This window comes from Primulina tabacum, chromosome 8, assembly GCF_025594145.1.
Source record: "Primulina tabacum isolate GXHZ01 chromosome 8, ASM2559414v2, whole genome shotgun sequence".
Lineage (NCBI taxonomy): Eukaryota > Viridiplantae > Streptophyta > Magnoliopsida > Lamiales > Gesneriaceae > Primulina > Primulina tabacum.
Window position 1 is genome coordinate 1,174,049 of NC_134557.1, and position 17,164 is coordinate 1,191,212.

General features: G+C 35.6%; 2 protein-coding genes across 2 annotated transcripts; one reads left to right on the forward strand and one right to left on the reverse strand.

The window, feature by feature from the left end:
* Positions 1–593: 593 nt before the first annotated feature.
* Positions 594–5,012, reverse strand: LOC142552716 (microtubule-associated protein 70-1-like). Its single transcript, XM_075662489.1, has 11 exons — positions 4,536–5,012; positions 4,264–4,349; positions 3,384–3,449; positions 3,152–3,322; positions 2,893–3,063; positions 2,637–2,792; positions 2,396–2,542; positions 2,228–2,299; positions 1,618–2,145; positions 1,342–1,529; positions 594–760 (listed from the first exon to the last, which is right to left on the reverse strand). The coding sequence occupies exons 1-11, from the start codon at positions 4,801–4,803 to the stop codon at positions 739–741; spliced, it is 1,875 nt and encodes a 624-aa protein (XP_075518604.1). The 5' UTR covers positions 4,804–5,012; the 3' UTR covers positions 594–738.
* Positions 5,013–11,930: 6,918 nt separating this feature from the next.
* On the forward strand, positions 11,931–15,860 carry LOC142552717 (E3 ubiquitin protein ligase RIE1-like). Its single transcript, XM_075662490.1, has 5 exons — positions 11,931–12,677; positions 13,474–13,593; positions 14,522–14,654; positions 14,734–14,886; positions 15,399–15,860. Exons 1-5 carry the CDS (start codon positions 12,205–12,207, stop codon positions 15,558–15,560), a joined length of 1,041 nt encoding a protein of 346 aa, XP_075518605.1. The 5' UTR covers positions 11,931–12,204; the 3' UTR covers positions 15,561–15,860.
* Positions 15,861–17,164: the final 1,304 nt, after the last annotated feature.

Genomic DNA, 17,164 nt, shown 5'->3' on the forward strand with positions numbered 1-17,164 from the left:
ATATTTTGTCTAGTTTTATCCATGCACACGGAGAGTGTGTGGCATAGCCAAAACAAAGCTCCGAATGTACGATGGTCGAGCTCACAAATAAAAGAATGAATAGTTGAAGACTAGACACATTTATCGTAGAAAGTTGCCAGTTAATATAAATAATGGTGGCGCAAAAAGAATACTCACATTTGTAAATGTAGGTAGCCGTTTTGATCTTGTAAAAAATAAGGATGTCTTTCTCATTCTTAAAAACCCGCCAAAATCGGTTCATTTTAGATCATGGAATAGGAAACTAAACAGCCAACCTGATCATTTTTCAAGGTACACAAATCATACGAACCTAAAAATTATAAATAGATCATCAGGATACAAGGATGGAAAAAAATCTGACCTCCAACAAATTACACGAATTTGCAAACCTTAACTAATTGTCACCACAATAACCGCAGATGAGATTACAAATACAGACTGAAGATTTACAATCATATTAACTGTAATTGAGATAATTTTTCCAAAAGGATAAGAGTAAACTTCAATGCCCTTCTTGATTTGATTCTGTGTGACATTGTTGAGAGGGTTTCTAATCTACGTCAGAAGCATACTGCACATTTAATTGGATTTTGCTTGTCATGATTACACAAACAAAGAAGGGCTGAGATTACGAGATGAGAAAGGACAAACAACGAGCTTTACTAAGAACTGGGCCTCAGCACTGCAATTGGTTCATTTGTTATCATGTGTTACGTGTCACCTGCTTCTTGCTACAGTCCTGCATGGTTGTTGGGAGATCATTAAGAACCAGAAACATTCGAGGATAATAACTAAAGAACAGAACATCATATCACAAAATTTGGTATCTAATTTGGACAAGTCACAGTAGATGGGGTATATCCACCCCTTAAAGTCGTGATAACAACTTTATATCTATGAATAGTCTCAAAACAACTTGTTTTTGCCACAGAATCTCATTCCAGCAAACATGCAAGATATTAATCATTCTCTAAGTTATAATCATTAAAGTTTAAAATAGATAACGAGCTTGGCAGAAATCAAAGGCAGGTTGCCAAGAAGTCAATGTTAGTGATGGAGAAATCTGTAATTCATATTCAGCGCGGAAAGCTGACAAGAAATCAGTTTTAGTGGGGAGAATCTGTAATTCATATTTTGGTGCAGAAAGCAGACGATAGATAGGTGGTTAAGATGGCAACCAGATACACGAAATGCACTACATAAAATAACCAGATATCACAAGATGCAGTCATTCCAATCGAATATGGAACAGCAATAAAAACAGACAACCTGAATAACATGCTAGTATAAGGGAAGTAACATTTTCAAGAACAGGCATACCTTCGTGGATGTAACTGGGAATTGTTTAATGAGCTATTACGATTCCCGAGTTGTTTGGCACTATTTTCATGTTCTTTCCCCACATGCATGGCAGCCACCTCCTTCTCCATCGAGGCCACTTCTCTTCTCATCTTTTTGGCCTCAATTTCCATGGCTTTAGTTAATGTTTCCACCTTCTTTGCTAGCATCTGATCAGAAAACAAGACAAGTAGGTTTGAGAAGAAGACTAATCAAGTCAGCGAAGTCACCATAGCACATGCAAATAAAGAAACCAACCTCAATTGCATCATCCTTATCTTTTAGGCTCTGATCCTTTTCATGACCAGCTTTTCTCAAGGCAACCACTTCTTTTTGTAAAATATCGTACAACAACCCTGGCACAGAGTCCTCTCCATCATTGTGTGCATCACTGGGCTTTTCATCTTGATTTCCTTTCCACGGGCTATTTTGCTTCTCGTCATCCTCAGTTCCATCACAGGACTGACTTTGCATGAAATTTGGCCCTAATACATTTAAGACAATTTTACTCCTGTCCAAAGATCTTGAACCCCCATCAAAAGACTTTGATGTCCCTTTTGCATGTTTCAACACGGAACTGCTCCCAGAAGACCTCAATGAAACAGACGGAGGCCTCTTGGTTAGGAAGCCATTGGAAATCAGTTTGGAAATGTTTTCAGCACCACCAAGTGACTGGCGATGCAAAGGATTATTAATTGAGCATTTTCCATCTGCCGTACTGTGTGCAGCAGTGTTTGGTGATCTCAAAGTTTCTTCAAGAACTCTCAGACGAAGTTGATATTTTTCCTGGATGGAAGAGCTAGAACTTAAAGTTGAAGAATTTGAAATTTCATTAAAAATTCAGATAAAAAACAACTGAGCTAGTTACTTTCAACTGGCCTTCAGACTTGGCGGTTCTCTCAGTAATAGCTAGCTTGTCTCTTAGTTGCTGCATCTCACCCTGTGACAACATACAGAACTCATCTCACTATTGACTTTAAAAAGTACAATTGTTTAAAGGGCGAAAAAATAAAGTCTGAAGTCACTGGGAAATTACCTGCAAGAACCTCCTTTCTTCAAGCCATTGTTTCACAGGCACCACCTTATCATTTGCATCTTTCCATTCATTAGCCACAACAGTTGCCACCCTGTTTGCCGTTACTTTTGCACGAGCTAGCTCTCTATCAAGAATTTTTCTTTCTTCCTGAAGAAATCAGCAAAAGCTGATCACATATTAGGGTTTCATAACGCTGAACAATGCATGAAATACAAGTTTACTTTCGTATTAACCACATTACATTCATCTCCTGAACTTTACGCTGATAATCCCGCACTGCATTGGCAGCTGCACCACCAGCAAGAACAGCCTCTTCAAGTTCATGCACAGTTTGAGTAAACCTTTCAACCTCTGCAACCTTCTGGCGGTGCATTCTATCTAAAATCTTATTCTCTTCCTGATAAATCATAAAATGCTACATGCTAGGGGGGAAAAGAGAGAAACAATAAATGTTCAGATGTGGTTTTAAAACCAAAGAGCGTGCAAGACCGCAAAACCTGGCATATTTCAATCTGTTTAATCAATTCTTGGTTCTTGTTTTGGAGATCATCCACCATAGAAGCCTTCATCAATGCGACCTGCACAGTTCTCTCTGCTTCCACTAGAGCAGCCTCCTTCAACTTAGTAAGTCGGTCCAATGCTTTGTTATCGTCCTGCAGCTTTGCAATCTGGAAGGGGGATATCAAAAAATTAAGAAATGTTCCCCAAATGGGAATTGTTTAACTAAATGGAAGGTAGCCTAAAGAAAATATGGACCTCTTGCCGAGCAAGCTTGAGCTCAGCCTCCAAGGGAGCCAAGATAGCTTCGATTGGAGGCATATCGTCATCCTTCTGACCAGCATGAACTCTCCGAAGAGTGGCTTCGGCAGCAAATTGAGCAGCCATTGAGGCCTTCTTTTCATCGTTAATTCTCTTAATCTCAAGATTCTGCACAGAAAAAACCATTGAAAAAATACATAGAATGGAAGGGGGAAGCTCGAGCTATTACCTTGTTTTCTAGGTTAGATTCTGTTAATTTGAGTTTCTCATCCACCTTTGCCAACTCCTCAGTGAGCTAAAGCAAAATAAAATAATTCAGCTTCAGTTCAACTCCACATGTAAAAGGTCATGCCACTCACAAAGTGAAAAACAACAAAAAGGGGGATTGCAAAGAAAAGGTAACATCAAACAACTTCCAATCTAAACTCAAACAAAAATTTCTTTGTTTTAATTCGACATAAATGCAGATTATAAATGAACCACATTCAGAAAAACCATTCAAAATTTGCCACCGACAAGGGATCATTTCTTAAACTGACACTGCACGCATATGCTATGGATACTTGAACATCTCAACAAAAAATTGCAATATATTAGGATCAATGAATAGCCTGACATAGAAAACTCTTGCGAATTCTGAATAAGTTTACCTTAAAAATGCATCGGCCCATTATCTATTTCAAAAAAAATTTCTACTAGCAATTGAAAGTCTTTCGAACAAACCCACATGAACTTAAAGAAGACAAAAATTGGTGTCATGACAGAATAATAACAATTCATAATGAGTGGGTACAACATTAACTTGTCCAAATACTTCCTAAATTATTTATCCTGCACCCAAGTTCTAGAGCAAGAGCAAAGACTGAAAACTTGTTCGGACTCAATTAAGTACTCGGAGCAAACAAATTATTTTAGGAAACCTGCTATGCAGAATAACTGTCATAGACCACAAATGTAGTCTATCTCAGGTTTAAACTTAGGCAGCCTTTGTTCGTATCATTAACACGTAATCTGTATACCTGTCAAATATTTATTATTCTAGCTTAAAAATAAGCATTTACAGAAATACGTTCCAGGAACAAACTGGGGAAATAAGGAACAAAATGGACCTCTTCCACTGCTTTCTCTCGAAGGCGCTCCGACAACTTCAACGCTCTTATCAGGGACTGTGCTTCCCCCAGTTCCCTGTCCTTCTCTGCAAACCACCAGAAAAGGTAACACTAATACGCCGTCGTTTCCTCAGTGAACGGTCACTGATTAACACATCTCACATTCTTAAAACATAAAATAATAATGACATAACAAGTAATAAAAGCAAGGGCACAGAAACGGCAGCATCTCACAAGATATCCAAGCGCCGGATCCACCTAAGGAGACCAACCTTTGACTTCATTCTCGAGGCGATTAAGCTCCAGCTTCACCGGATCCGAGCCATGAAGCAGGTTTATCAAGTCGTCCGCGTCAAGGCTCGGGCGCACGCCCCTCCGCCGCGACGAATAAGACTTTCCTCCCTCTCTAAACGATGCCGACGCCGTCAGCGGCGTCCTCTCCGGCGCATTGTCACCTGAAATCAGCTCCGGCGTCAAGGAAACATTTCCTTCGCCAGAAATCCCCGTCATCACCGATCTGTTTGCTTCACGATCACGCATCAAATTTTCGAAAGGCTCCGACAGTATAAATTACGACAATGTGTAGCAATATTATATGAATACAGGTACAAATATAGACGTGTGTGTACATATACGTATGTATATATGTGTGCGCGCGCGCGAAGGAGAGAACTCGAAGATGCAAGTGTAGAAGGTGAAGAGAAATTTTAAGTTTCAAACAGTGTCATTTATTTTTCTATTCTGTATGCTTTTCTCCAGGGAAACAGAGTATGTGTGTGTGAAGAGAGAGACACGTAGAGGTTTTATGTGTGTGAGTGCGATCGACTGTAACTTCGTCAGGCACAAAAGCATGTGAGAGAGAGAGAGAGACGGAGAGGTTTTTTTTTTGACAGCGAGACGGAGAGGTTTTATGTGTGTAAGTGCGATCGACTGTAACTTCGTCAGGCACAAAAGCAGGAGTCCTCGACTCAAATGTCCGAATTAGCCTTGCTGATTGGATAAGAATTGCTTTAACATTGAGGGTGACAATGTCAGGCGAATTGTGTTCGGCGTGTCTTTAGCATTTCTAGTGTGGAACAAATAAAGGACGAGTTAACGGTTCCAAAGCTATTATTGCTTTAGGCGTCTCTTCTCCAAAAATAAATGTATATTACTAACTTATATTTTTAACTTAGTATACGTTAATTATAACAATTATTTAGTAATTTATTCGAAACCGTTTAAACATACAAGGTCATATTAATCTATTTAATCTATAATTGTATTGAATTTTTAAACTAATTACTGCGCAATAAATTATTAATCAAGGGAAATGTAGCAAAAATTTGACACAAATAAAAAAAAACTTTAGAATTTTGAAAGCGGACAAAAAATACAGATTCTATTAGATGAAGTACATATTTTATCATCATCATCATAAAAATATTTTTTTAAAGAAAAAAGTCAAATTCATTGTATATCGTATACCAAAATTAATATAAAAAAGCAGCCGGCATTAATAATAAGATGGCACTTGGCATCTAAAGATTACAGGAAAAATAATTAAAGACAAATGAAGAGAATATAAAACAACAAAAGCTGAGGAATTTGTGATAGAAATATATTTAGGCATATTTTGGTAATGGGATAACGGATGGATTGATAAATAATACTCTTTGGGTTCGCTTGGTCTGTAGGATATGATAATTGAATGATTAATAATTTGATTGATAAATGGTTGATATGATAAGATATATAATTTGAGAGATATATAATATAATGTGTGGTGTTAAATTAATGACATGGATAAAATCATGATAAATGTTTAATGATCAAAATACTTTTCATCTTAATATGGTTTCGCACAGTCCCCACCAGCCCACGCCAGCCAATGGAGACTTCTTCCAAATCCCTAGAGTTGTTTCTTTCGGCGTTTTTGACGTCGTTTTCGCATGTTGCCCTACCTCAAAGGGTTCGATTTCGATAAACCCACAATTGCATACGTACTTGAAGGAACCATCCAATTGGATTTTCCTTTTTCAGGAATAGAAACGAAAAGGGGATTACGAAATAAGAAATTTTTTTTGGATATTAAGGGTTGCATTGGATTTGTACGATGGTGCTGTATCCGGATGTGCTACACTAAGCCTGCATTGCGAAGGGCACCACCGTTTTGGCGGAGTTCAATTCCAGGGACGAGACCCTAGGTGCTCTTGCCGCAAAATGTTTGGAAAACACTCCGGCTTTTCATTCCACCTTCTCCCACACCGTCCGCTCCCGCACCTACTCTTTCTTGATCGAGGACCCTTACGTTTATTTCGCGATTTTCGATGTGAAATTGGAGAATTCGGAAGGTTTGGCATTTTTGAAGAGCGTGAGAGAGTCTTTTGAGGACGTTTTTAACGGGGATCCGGGGAAAAAGAGGTTGGAGCATTTGAGCTCACATTGTTTTCAAGGTGAATTTGAGCTCACATTGTTTTCTTCAACACCGGTCAATGGCAAGAGTGTACCGATGAAGAAATTAGGAGAATGACGTAAAGAACACGCGATTGAAAATTTGATTTTTAAAATCAGGGGTATTTAGGACATTACTCTGTACTGGAGTTGTCGGATAGTTTTTATCCTCATGGTATGACTGGATCTCTTGTCCACCGCAAACAGTAAAAACTGTCCCACAAATAGTCAATGTCAAGTTTAAAAATCAAAGCAAACAAAACATTAATAATCTATCCAACCTTAATACTACTAATCAAACTGAGCATTTATCTCATGTTTGGTACCTTTTTAAAAAGCTCATGATAATATCATGGGTCATTGATAAATAATTTTTTAGAAGGATAAATGTCCCTTCTATTAGTTGTGATAATTTTAATTTAATGATAAAATACACTACAAATGATTTAATTGTCCTCAATTTATAAATGATTTTTATAAATAGATATAAATTAAAATCAAATAAATATTTTTATTTATTTTTATATATTATATAATATGATAATTATATAAATGAATTCGATATAATTATATAAATAATTTTTATAAATATCAATAAAATTATTAATATCACTCGATTAACCTTAAAAATTGATATTTGACTTGACTCACAAAACCAAGGGTTCAATTATCATATTATATAATATATAAAATTAGGTAAAAATAAATAAATCATGCAAGCACTATCGGCGCATAAACAGATAAAAAATATGAACTCAAGCAACAACTTTGAAATTATAAAATTTATTATGATAATGTTAATTTTGTCATTACAATCTAATATATAAATGTAATCATTCTTATTAAAATCATACCAAACATTAAATATAATATCCTACATCTTATTTATCTTTAATTTATCATGATATTATGTATCAAACTATGCCTTAATTGATAATTTACTATATAATTAAAAAAATGTAATATATACTCGCCAAATTTAAATATCACACATTTTTTCGGGGAAAATACAATTAATAATTCTACTTTATCGCACGATATAAACAAACATAGTCTTCACATTTTTTGATAAATAATCTAATTTTTTTCACGTAGTTTAGGATAATATATGTGGTTCCATAAGTAATATGAAGTATTAATTTATTCAATTAAAAATATTTGACAAGTGGCAAAAGCAGTTAATGAAATGTGAGATTAATTGATGTTATTTTAGTCGAATAATTGTTTCGATATTTCGATGTGAGATTTTTGGCATTGATAATTATCTCATTCTCAAGTCTCTTTCGTTCGCTATACGATCGGGATATAGAAGTATTACACCCACACATAACAAGACAGTAAGTTTAACCATTGACGCCAACCTTCTAGTCCAGAGATGGGCATACGCCCAAGCCACTCCCGAGAAACCGAGTCTGAGGCATCTCTCGTAAATTTTTAGGTCTTCATTAGAAACATGTGAGATATATCGAGTTATCAAGAGGATATAAAATAATCTTGACAAACAGTAATCCTGGAGAGAATGAATAAATTTGGCATTCTCACAACGGATGAGGACTCTTATTCAATATTCAGCTAAAATAAAGTTTGTTATATCTCACTTGTACATGAAAGAACAAGATGAATTAAGTATGAAGTATTCTCGACTCGTTTTCATTGGATCTTACTTTGAAGCCGGTTAAAAGATGATCAAAGTATTTGTTACAATAACAATTTTTACGAATACGTGACGTGTATGGACAATTTCTTTATGGTTGAAAATTATATTTAATCAGAAAATTTAAACATTGCAATAGATTTGTATGATTAACTAAATTATGTCTTTAAAAAATTAAAACAAAACAAACAGATTTTTTTCATCAATTGCATTGATTTAGTTGCATTTATTCTTTATATTGTATCTGGAGTGTTTATCTCCTTAAAATATGATGAAAATTTATTTTTTTTGGATTATCGATATATTATGTCAATTTTCATTAATATATAAGAAACCCACACGATATAATAATGTCGGAATAGAAGGAAAATTATTTGTGAAAAAACATAGACTAGTTCATACTACACGGACATGGGAGGTCGAGCAAGAGTAAAGGAAGGAATTAAGGCTGCACACTTTGGCCTCAGTGGCAACGTTGCTCTTCCTTGAAGTATCTATTTACCAGTTACAAAAATAATCGTCGCCAGCCGATGCACAGTTTGATTTAAAGAAGAAAAAAAAAAGGTGCTTACTGGTTACTCGAGTACTGGTGCAAAATATTGTTTTGACGACAAGTTTCGAACAAAAAAAACTAAATTATTGTTTGACAAATTCTAGAGAACTACCACAATGGTAGGTATGTGTGAGGTCTGTTTTCATTTTTCTGACATGTTTGATTATAATATATTATTATAATTTGATACTCACAGAAAATTTAGGGTCCGCTTCAAGGGGGCCAGGAGGGTGTCCTGACATAGCCCCTCTGACGCTCAAGTCAGTGACTGAAGATATATGCGAGAGGCAACTAAGGGTGTTGCTAAAAACAATATAATGAATGAATCAACCGTATGCTTAAACCTGGTATTTATAAGAGAATACATGGGCCCTGATGAGCTTCCCATCCAAATGTGGTCCGGACCTGCAAGATGTAATCCGGGCCTAGGGACCCATGGGGTATCATAATTAAAAGAGTATTCTTATTCATTTCTAAAAAAAAATAGTATTCTTATGGTTTTTAATGCGACAGCATAATAGATAATTAATATATTTGATTCCTCTCCTATTTTATTTTTTTATCCGTAAATAAAATTCAAATACAATTACGCTTTCGCACACCAATTATTACGAAACAATACAAACTATATAAGCAAGTTACAAGCTTCGATAATAACGAAAGCACCTCGGAGAGTGATCAGTCAAATATGAAGGAACGTGACGGGTTTGTTTCCGAGGGGTATTTACTAAATCCCAGTCGCATGTGAATTTGTTTAAAGATTCTCGCTGCGAATGCAATGTTCCCCCAACAACCTCAATTTTTACTTCAAATCTCTATGATATTGGCCCCTGCCCCGATTTGACTGAATAAAAGTCATATTTATTAGATAAATAACGTGAAAAAAGTCAGATGTGCGGAATATAATATTCGAGACTATATTTTATAATTTTATTCGAAGACATTTATCTATAGTTGGTACTTTGATATCAAATTATATTTTTTTTCTAATTGTTATTCTATAGATTCGAGTCCATCCGCAAAGATACGACGATCGAGCCCCATGACCATCCAACCAAAGTATATCTTCTAAATTGCCCTTCTTTTTGTTTTATTTCATAATGTATATAATTTCCATTTTTCAGTGGATTAATTGATGTGAGACAAGATAATGAAATTTTTATGAAGAAATTAGTTACCTTTCACATCTAATTAATTCTAATAATCGTGACTAGTTAAACTTGATCCACTGTCTATCAACATCACGTTCTCAAGAAAATATACGATTTCCTCTCTTGTCAAGAAATACATATACATACTGCTACCATTATAATTTTTTCAAATCCAATTTCTATTTTTCTCAAATTTTCACTAAACAAGTAAAAATAATATTTACAGTACAAATACGCTGGACATTCCCAATCTCTCAACAACGATCATAAATCGTTTTACAATAAATAGCATAGATCCACACATTAAATTACATCACTATAGCTAAGAGAGCAACGAAAGATTAATATTTTGATATTCCTGATTGTCTGCGACACATATTGTATCTCTTTGTCAAAAAGTGCTCTATTTCTTAAGTTTCAAACCTTGTAGGCTGTAGCGGGAAATGCAGAACACCTTATTCTGGACAGATTCATCTCCACGATCGCAAAGTACACAACATTTGTTAATGACATACGATTGTCTGTCCCGAGTAAAGAGTTTACCATGTGCTATTAACCAAACTATAAATCGATGTTTAAGAAGTATATATGTTTTCCCCGATTGGCAAAGCCGTGGAAGTTGGTCTATGTGTTTTAAACAAAAATTTGATAATAAAAAGTTTGACCACAAAATATAATATTAGGTTGTATTGGATAGATGAATATAAGATGACGAATTTCAAAATTTTTGATTTACTTGGATTGAAAAAATTTAAGTTTTTATTTGAATTGATGAATTTTAAATTCAAGGATTTCAATGAATTTAACCCGAAACCGTGACCGTAACCACCCAATCAGAAATTATTTACAATTTATGGCTCCAAAACCCATATACCCAACGAGTTGACATGCCTGGTTGGTATTTTTTCAAATTAAAAAAAAAAAACTTTAGCATAAAATTCTACTTTCAGTTTGTTTGATTTTGATTTTTTATAATGTAATATTTTTTTTTTTTCATGTTAGATTATTTACATTAATTGTTTAATGCAATTAAATAAATACAACTAAATAGAGATGACAACTTTTTCCACGGGTGTAAGGCCATGCGGGCAAACCCGAAACATGGATGTGGATCGCCAATTTTTTCGGGTTTGAGTTCGGATTGGGGGATTTTTAAAATCTCCGAAGTAGTTCGAGCCGTGTATGTGATTATTGTCCTCATCTTCGAATTCGTCCCGAAAGTAATATCAATAATAAAATATATTATTTTTTAAAAATAATAATAATATTTTTAATATTGATATTAACATTAATATTATCACTAATAATAAGTTTTGATTTGAGAAAATCTCTGAATCCGTCATCATCTTGTCACATTAATATTTTTGAAATAATGATGGGAGCGGGGATGAGAAGTTGACCATCGCGGTTTCGCTGAAATCGAAAAAAAGGAGATCGGGGTGGGCATGGGGTGTTGATGGAATTCAATGACGGGGATGACAAACTCGTCCTCGTCCTACCTCATTGTCATCCTTAAGTCTAATATATGTAGTCAATAATTAATAATCATAAAAGTATATCACTCAAGTCCAAAAATAAACTCATTGAATGAGAACGTTTAAAAATTTAAACATCATCAATTGTGGCATAAATAATCAACATTTGGGCACTCGGGACTCTTTTTACCATTCTCACTCTCACGAGTGAAAAAAAAGTTTAACTAATTAATTAGATAGATAATTAGCATGAAAATCACCAACTCCAATATCAAATGCATACATAAACATACATATGTGCAAACATTTTTTTTAAATTTTGTTTTTAAAAAATTATGTAAAAAATAATTTATATTTAATTAGACCGAACTGGACCCGTCCGTTCCCTCACTCGACCCATAACCGGCCAGATTTTCTCGACCGGACCGGCCGTGGCCAGGTCCAGATATACATAAAAGAATTTAACGACACTGTTTATTTACCTAAAACAGAAAAGAGCAAGAAATGGACCGCAGCGTACCATTTCCCAAAATATGCTATAGAGATCCTGTCTTCCTTTGACTCGGAATACTCCATCCATGGCACAGTAGTGTTCGTACTACACTCGCTCCCAATTTTCCAGCACAATCTTTTCCAATTCCATCTTAACCCCTTGACAAAACTGAAATTCCAATCATGTCCATGTCCTCCCCCGACTCCCCGCTACTCCCCCTGCGGCAGCCCTCCCGCGCCTCCTCTATATCCCTCCTCCTCTCTCGCTTCGCATCCATCACCCGTCGCCGGGGCGGTGCATCCGTTGTTGTCCGAGAGACCGCTGCCCGCGAGCTCGAGCAGCGCCGTGCCGACTGGGGTTACTCCAAGCCCATCGTTGCGCTAGACATGATGTGGAATCTGGCTTTCGTGATTGTCTCAGCAGTTATGCTGATTTGCACTTTGGATGAGAACCCTAATATGCCGATCAGGGTTTGGGTGTGTGGGTATGCGATTCAGTGTTTGGTTCATGTGGTTCTCGTTTGGGTCGAGTTCAGACGGCGGTACTCGCGTTGGCTAGTGGGAGACGATGGCGGAGAGGAAGGTAGTGGAAGTGAAAATGAGGAGGAGAATGGGGATGGCAGAATTGGGGTTTTAGGGATCGGCAGTCGGTCGAGGTTGGTAAAATTTCAACATAATTTTCTTTTTTATGATTTATGAATTTCAGTGTTCTGTGGGTTTTTTTTTTTTTTATGTCGTCATCTTTTGTTCCAAGCAAAGCATAGTGCAAATAAAAGGAGTTCGCATTTTGCTACTGCTATACTATAATTAAAATTTATGCTATTGCAAATCACTTGTGCAAATTAATCTTCCTATTTTCTGTTCTTGAACTACGCTATCTGTATGTTATCCAGCTTCGTCGAAGGCGCCTCTAAATTATAATTAGCCCAACCGTATTATCACTCTCAATTTCGGTCCCCCAGTCTATTCTCAACATTTACATGCTCATCTCTATTCAGTCGTGTGACCATTCATACAAATTGTCTTGGCCTTATCCGAGCCTTCTTTGCTGATTCCGGATTCTGATTTAACAATAGAAAAGTTAGGAACTTCTTTCCTTTTCAATACAAGTTGAAGTGGGATCCTTCCTAATTTTATTTCTCTATTGTTCAATCTCAGCGACAATCATTATTTGAATATATGTAGTCTTTTGTTGTCCACTCGTCATCTTTGTTAGTGGAGTCACCTGGGTTTGAATGGCTGAGCCTCCTGAAATTAGTTTTTTCATGTGTAGTTGCCAATTACGATAGCTGATATGAACGGCTGCAAGAAGCTAATTTCCTCCCATGCTTTGTTAACTAATATGGCTCCTTGATTAGTTTTTGCATGTAGTTGCCAATTAAGAAAGCTGATATAAACTGCTGCAAAAAGCTAATTTCTTTTGATGATTGGCTAACATTTGTGGAATTTCAGCACAATGAAGCGATGTGAATCTGTTAACACTATAGCCTCGTTCCTGTGGTGGATAGTTGGCTTTTATTGGGTTGTCTCAGGCGGTGAACTTCTCTTGAGAAGTGCTCCACGCTTGTATTGGTATATTCTGAAGCCAACTTCTTGAATGTTTCTGCTTGTACTTAACTGATTTTTATGTTTGTCACTATGGACATGCTGCATCTGATTTTTTTTCAAAAACATTATCAATGCAAATCTGAGTTGTGAAATTGGTAACCTAATGGCTATACCATGCATTAGCAAAAATCTTTCTCCCTTTGTTGATTTTCTTCCTTGTTAACAATCATTCTTCTATTTATCTTCAAACTGATGGAAGGGAGGTCATATGCTTATGGCATCATTTCTTGCAGAAAATAATTGCTATTAAAAATTTCCTTTTGCCCTGACATTGAGTGTCACGGTTGACCTATTTTGCCTTTTGGTTTATCGTTAGCAGCAAGTTATGTTAGAATGCATAATAATTATCAGCTGTCCACATTTTGTATTTTAAGTCATACCTAAATGGATCCATCGAAAGTGCATCTGTTGGATCTGTCTTGAAATGATTCCGTTGAATACTTCTTCTGTTGATTTTGAAGTATTTTCCCTTCCTACCTCCCTTGCATATTAATCTCAGTAATTAATAGCTAACAAAGCGTGCCTAGGTTTACGGACAGCTTGATGCCTAGGCTCAATCAAGGTGCTGCCTTTTCATGAAGTGCGTACCTCGGCAAGCCTAAAAAGTTTTGAGACATACGTAAATGCGGAGATTGCAAATCTTTATTGTTGTTGATAAATTTGTAAAATGCGTATCATAAGTTACTTGGGATTATTTCTTCATATATTTAGATTCTAAATTTTTATGTGTTAGTTAACTTCATTTCAATAAGGCACGGGACTCACCTTGCATGACAACCTTCTCTTAGGTCTGAGGACACTCATTCACCTTAGTACTTCGTGAGCGTTTCGTAAATATGTTATTAGTTGTAGAAAGAGACTCTCAGACCCACTAATACTTGATGTGTTGCAGGTTGGCTGTTGTCTTCTTGGCATTTGATGTATTCTTTGCCATATTCTGTGTTGTTTTAGCATGTCTTATTGGAATAGCACTCTGCTGCTGCCTACCATGCATCATTGCAGTTCTTTATGCCATTGCAGGCCAGGTATGCCACGATGATCTCAAGCTGAATTTGACTGATATTTCAATTTTAAAATCCTTTACACTCTCGCTTGGATGATCAGGAGGGTGCATCAGAAGCTGATTTGAGGGTCCTTCCCAAGTACAGATTTCAAACCTGCAAGGATGAAGATAGGCTAGGCTTTGGAGCAGGAAGAATGATTCCTTTTGAAACAAGTAGTGGAGCCAATGATCGAGTTCTCTTACCTGAGGATGCGGTAAGTTTATCATGTGTTGGGTGTTTTTTGTGTGTTTGTGTTTGTGTTTGTGTTCCATCTCATATATCAAGCAGATGATTCAGAACTCGAATTCTATTTTATGGAATCGAGTATAGCGCAAACCTAAAAAAATTACTGTTCTTGATTCAAGCTCACAAGTCTGTTAAAAATTAACCGGCTGTTTGTCAGCTGTTGAATAAAGTAGTTCATACTTGAAGTTGGCTCAAGTGATAAAGCCTTTTTGATTCAGTTACACCCTTAATTGACACCAAATCACGATATTGAAGGAAACCAATACTACAAAACCGATGATAAAGATCACAACACATTCATTTGGTGTGAAAAAGGAACTAACCTCACTATTGCATATGGACGTACCCCTTCGTATCTGAAAATATTCGTATCTGAAAAGTTTTGAGTTCATGCTTCATTTACCGGTTTCGATTTCGATTTCCATTTGTGGGGCTCAATTTATTGTCAGTTTCCTACTGGACTTGAAAATGTTCTTCCAGGAATGCTGCATATGTCTGTGCGAATACGAGGATGGGAATGAACTCCACGCGCTTCCGTGCAATCACAACTTTCATTCTACGTGTATCGTGAAGTGGCTTAAAATGAACGCGACATGCCCATTATGCAAGTACAACATTCTCAAGGGTAACGATCAAGTCTAAAACAAAGGAGAAACACTCAGAATCTTGGTGGATTTATTTATTCTGATATTTGCACCATGTACATAGTTGAAGTTGGGATAATAGAGACTGGAAATGTTCTCTGCATTGTTCTGAGAATAAGATAATAACTTACATCTATATGTTATCATATTATAAGTTAAATATCATGAAGAAATTTTTTGTAAGGTTACTCCCCATGCCGTTTATGTCTGGCATTCAGCGAGTGTTTTTTTGTCATAATTTGTATAACGAAGTGTTGTTTGTTGTAAAAACTGTGGAGAATTTCTCGATATGATTACATATTATAAGTTAAATATCATGAAGAATTTTTTTGTAAGTTGACTCCCCATGCCGCTTATGTCTGGAGTACAGTGTTTTTTTGTTATGATTTATAAAACGTGTTGTTTGCTGTAAAAATGATGGAGAATTTCTCAATATGCCACTTGTGTAAAACAATGTGGTGTTGTTTTTTTTTTTTTTTTTTTAATTTCTAATCCCAAAAGCACTCTCACATTTGTAACTGAATTTGGTGTAATAAATTAACACAAACTAAAATTATCATTACTTAAATTTATTGCATTAAACACAACAACGAAACAAATAAATCCAACAATCTAAAATAATAATTTGGCCAAATCAATGTATGTACAACAAAAGTAGCTTGACAGCCTAGTTCCCAGCAAAAGTTCATGCTTTGTACTCAAAATCAATCCACTTAAAAATTAACAAATCATATTTCCCAAAAAATTGTAGCTTACATAGAGCAATGTTTGTCCACAACAATTTACTTGTGGAATAAAATTTAACATCTCACCACCGTCAATCAAGCCATTAGTTGGCCAACAAGATTTTATATAACAAAGTGACACCTATATTAAATTTTTAATTAAAAGACAATTTAAAGTAGCTAGTACTTTGAACTAATTGAGCATTTTTTAATTTTATAATTTTTACATTTACTAAAAAACATGTAATATAATACATTGATATCAAGATTTGGCCTATCTGAAAACTGCATTATGCTTCATGAACTTTTTCTCGAGTATTAGTTCATCACGCTCATCCTTCAAGCCCAATAACGTTTTTAGCAAATTTGGTCATTCCCTCTAATTTATACCCTCCTTCTTTTTTCTACATTTTGCAAAAACTTTCACTGTTAAATTTTAGTATGTAAAATGAAATTTATGGAAGTTTACCCATCGAAACTCTTCTTTATTTATTGATTTAGGGTGAAGTACAAATTTCATGCTCCTTGAATTGATCATTCGAGTAAGATGATTGTCAATCCATTAAATACTGACTTGACGATACTTCTGATATCCAACATATATCGTGGAGATTTTCCATGTTAAGCTCTAATATTCGACCTAAGCTGATTCTCTTGACATTTTGAAAGACGATGTTTCGAGTTTTTGTTGGTTTCTTAACTTTTAGAACAAAAATCATCCACCATAACCTATAATCATCGGCCTTCCAAGTTTTAATCTCCCATAATATTATTGGTTCCTTGATTTTGTAGTTGATGATCATCGATGATATTTTTTGTTTTTTGGCCTTGTGGATATGGATCTTCTCCCATATATTGAATTCCGATTGTCATATAC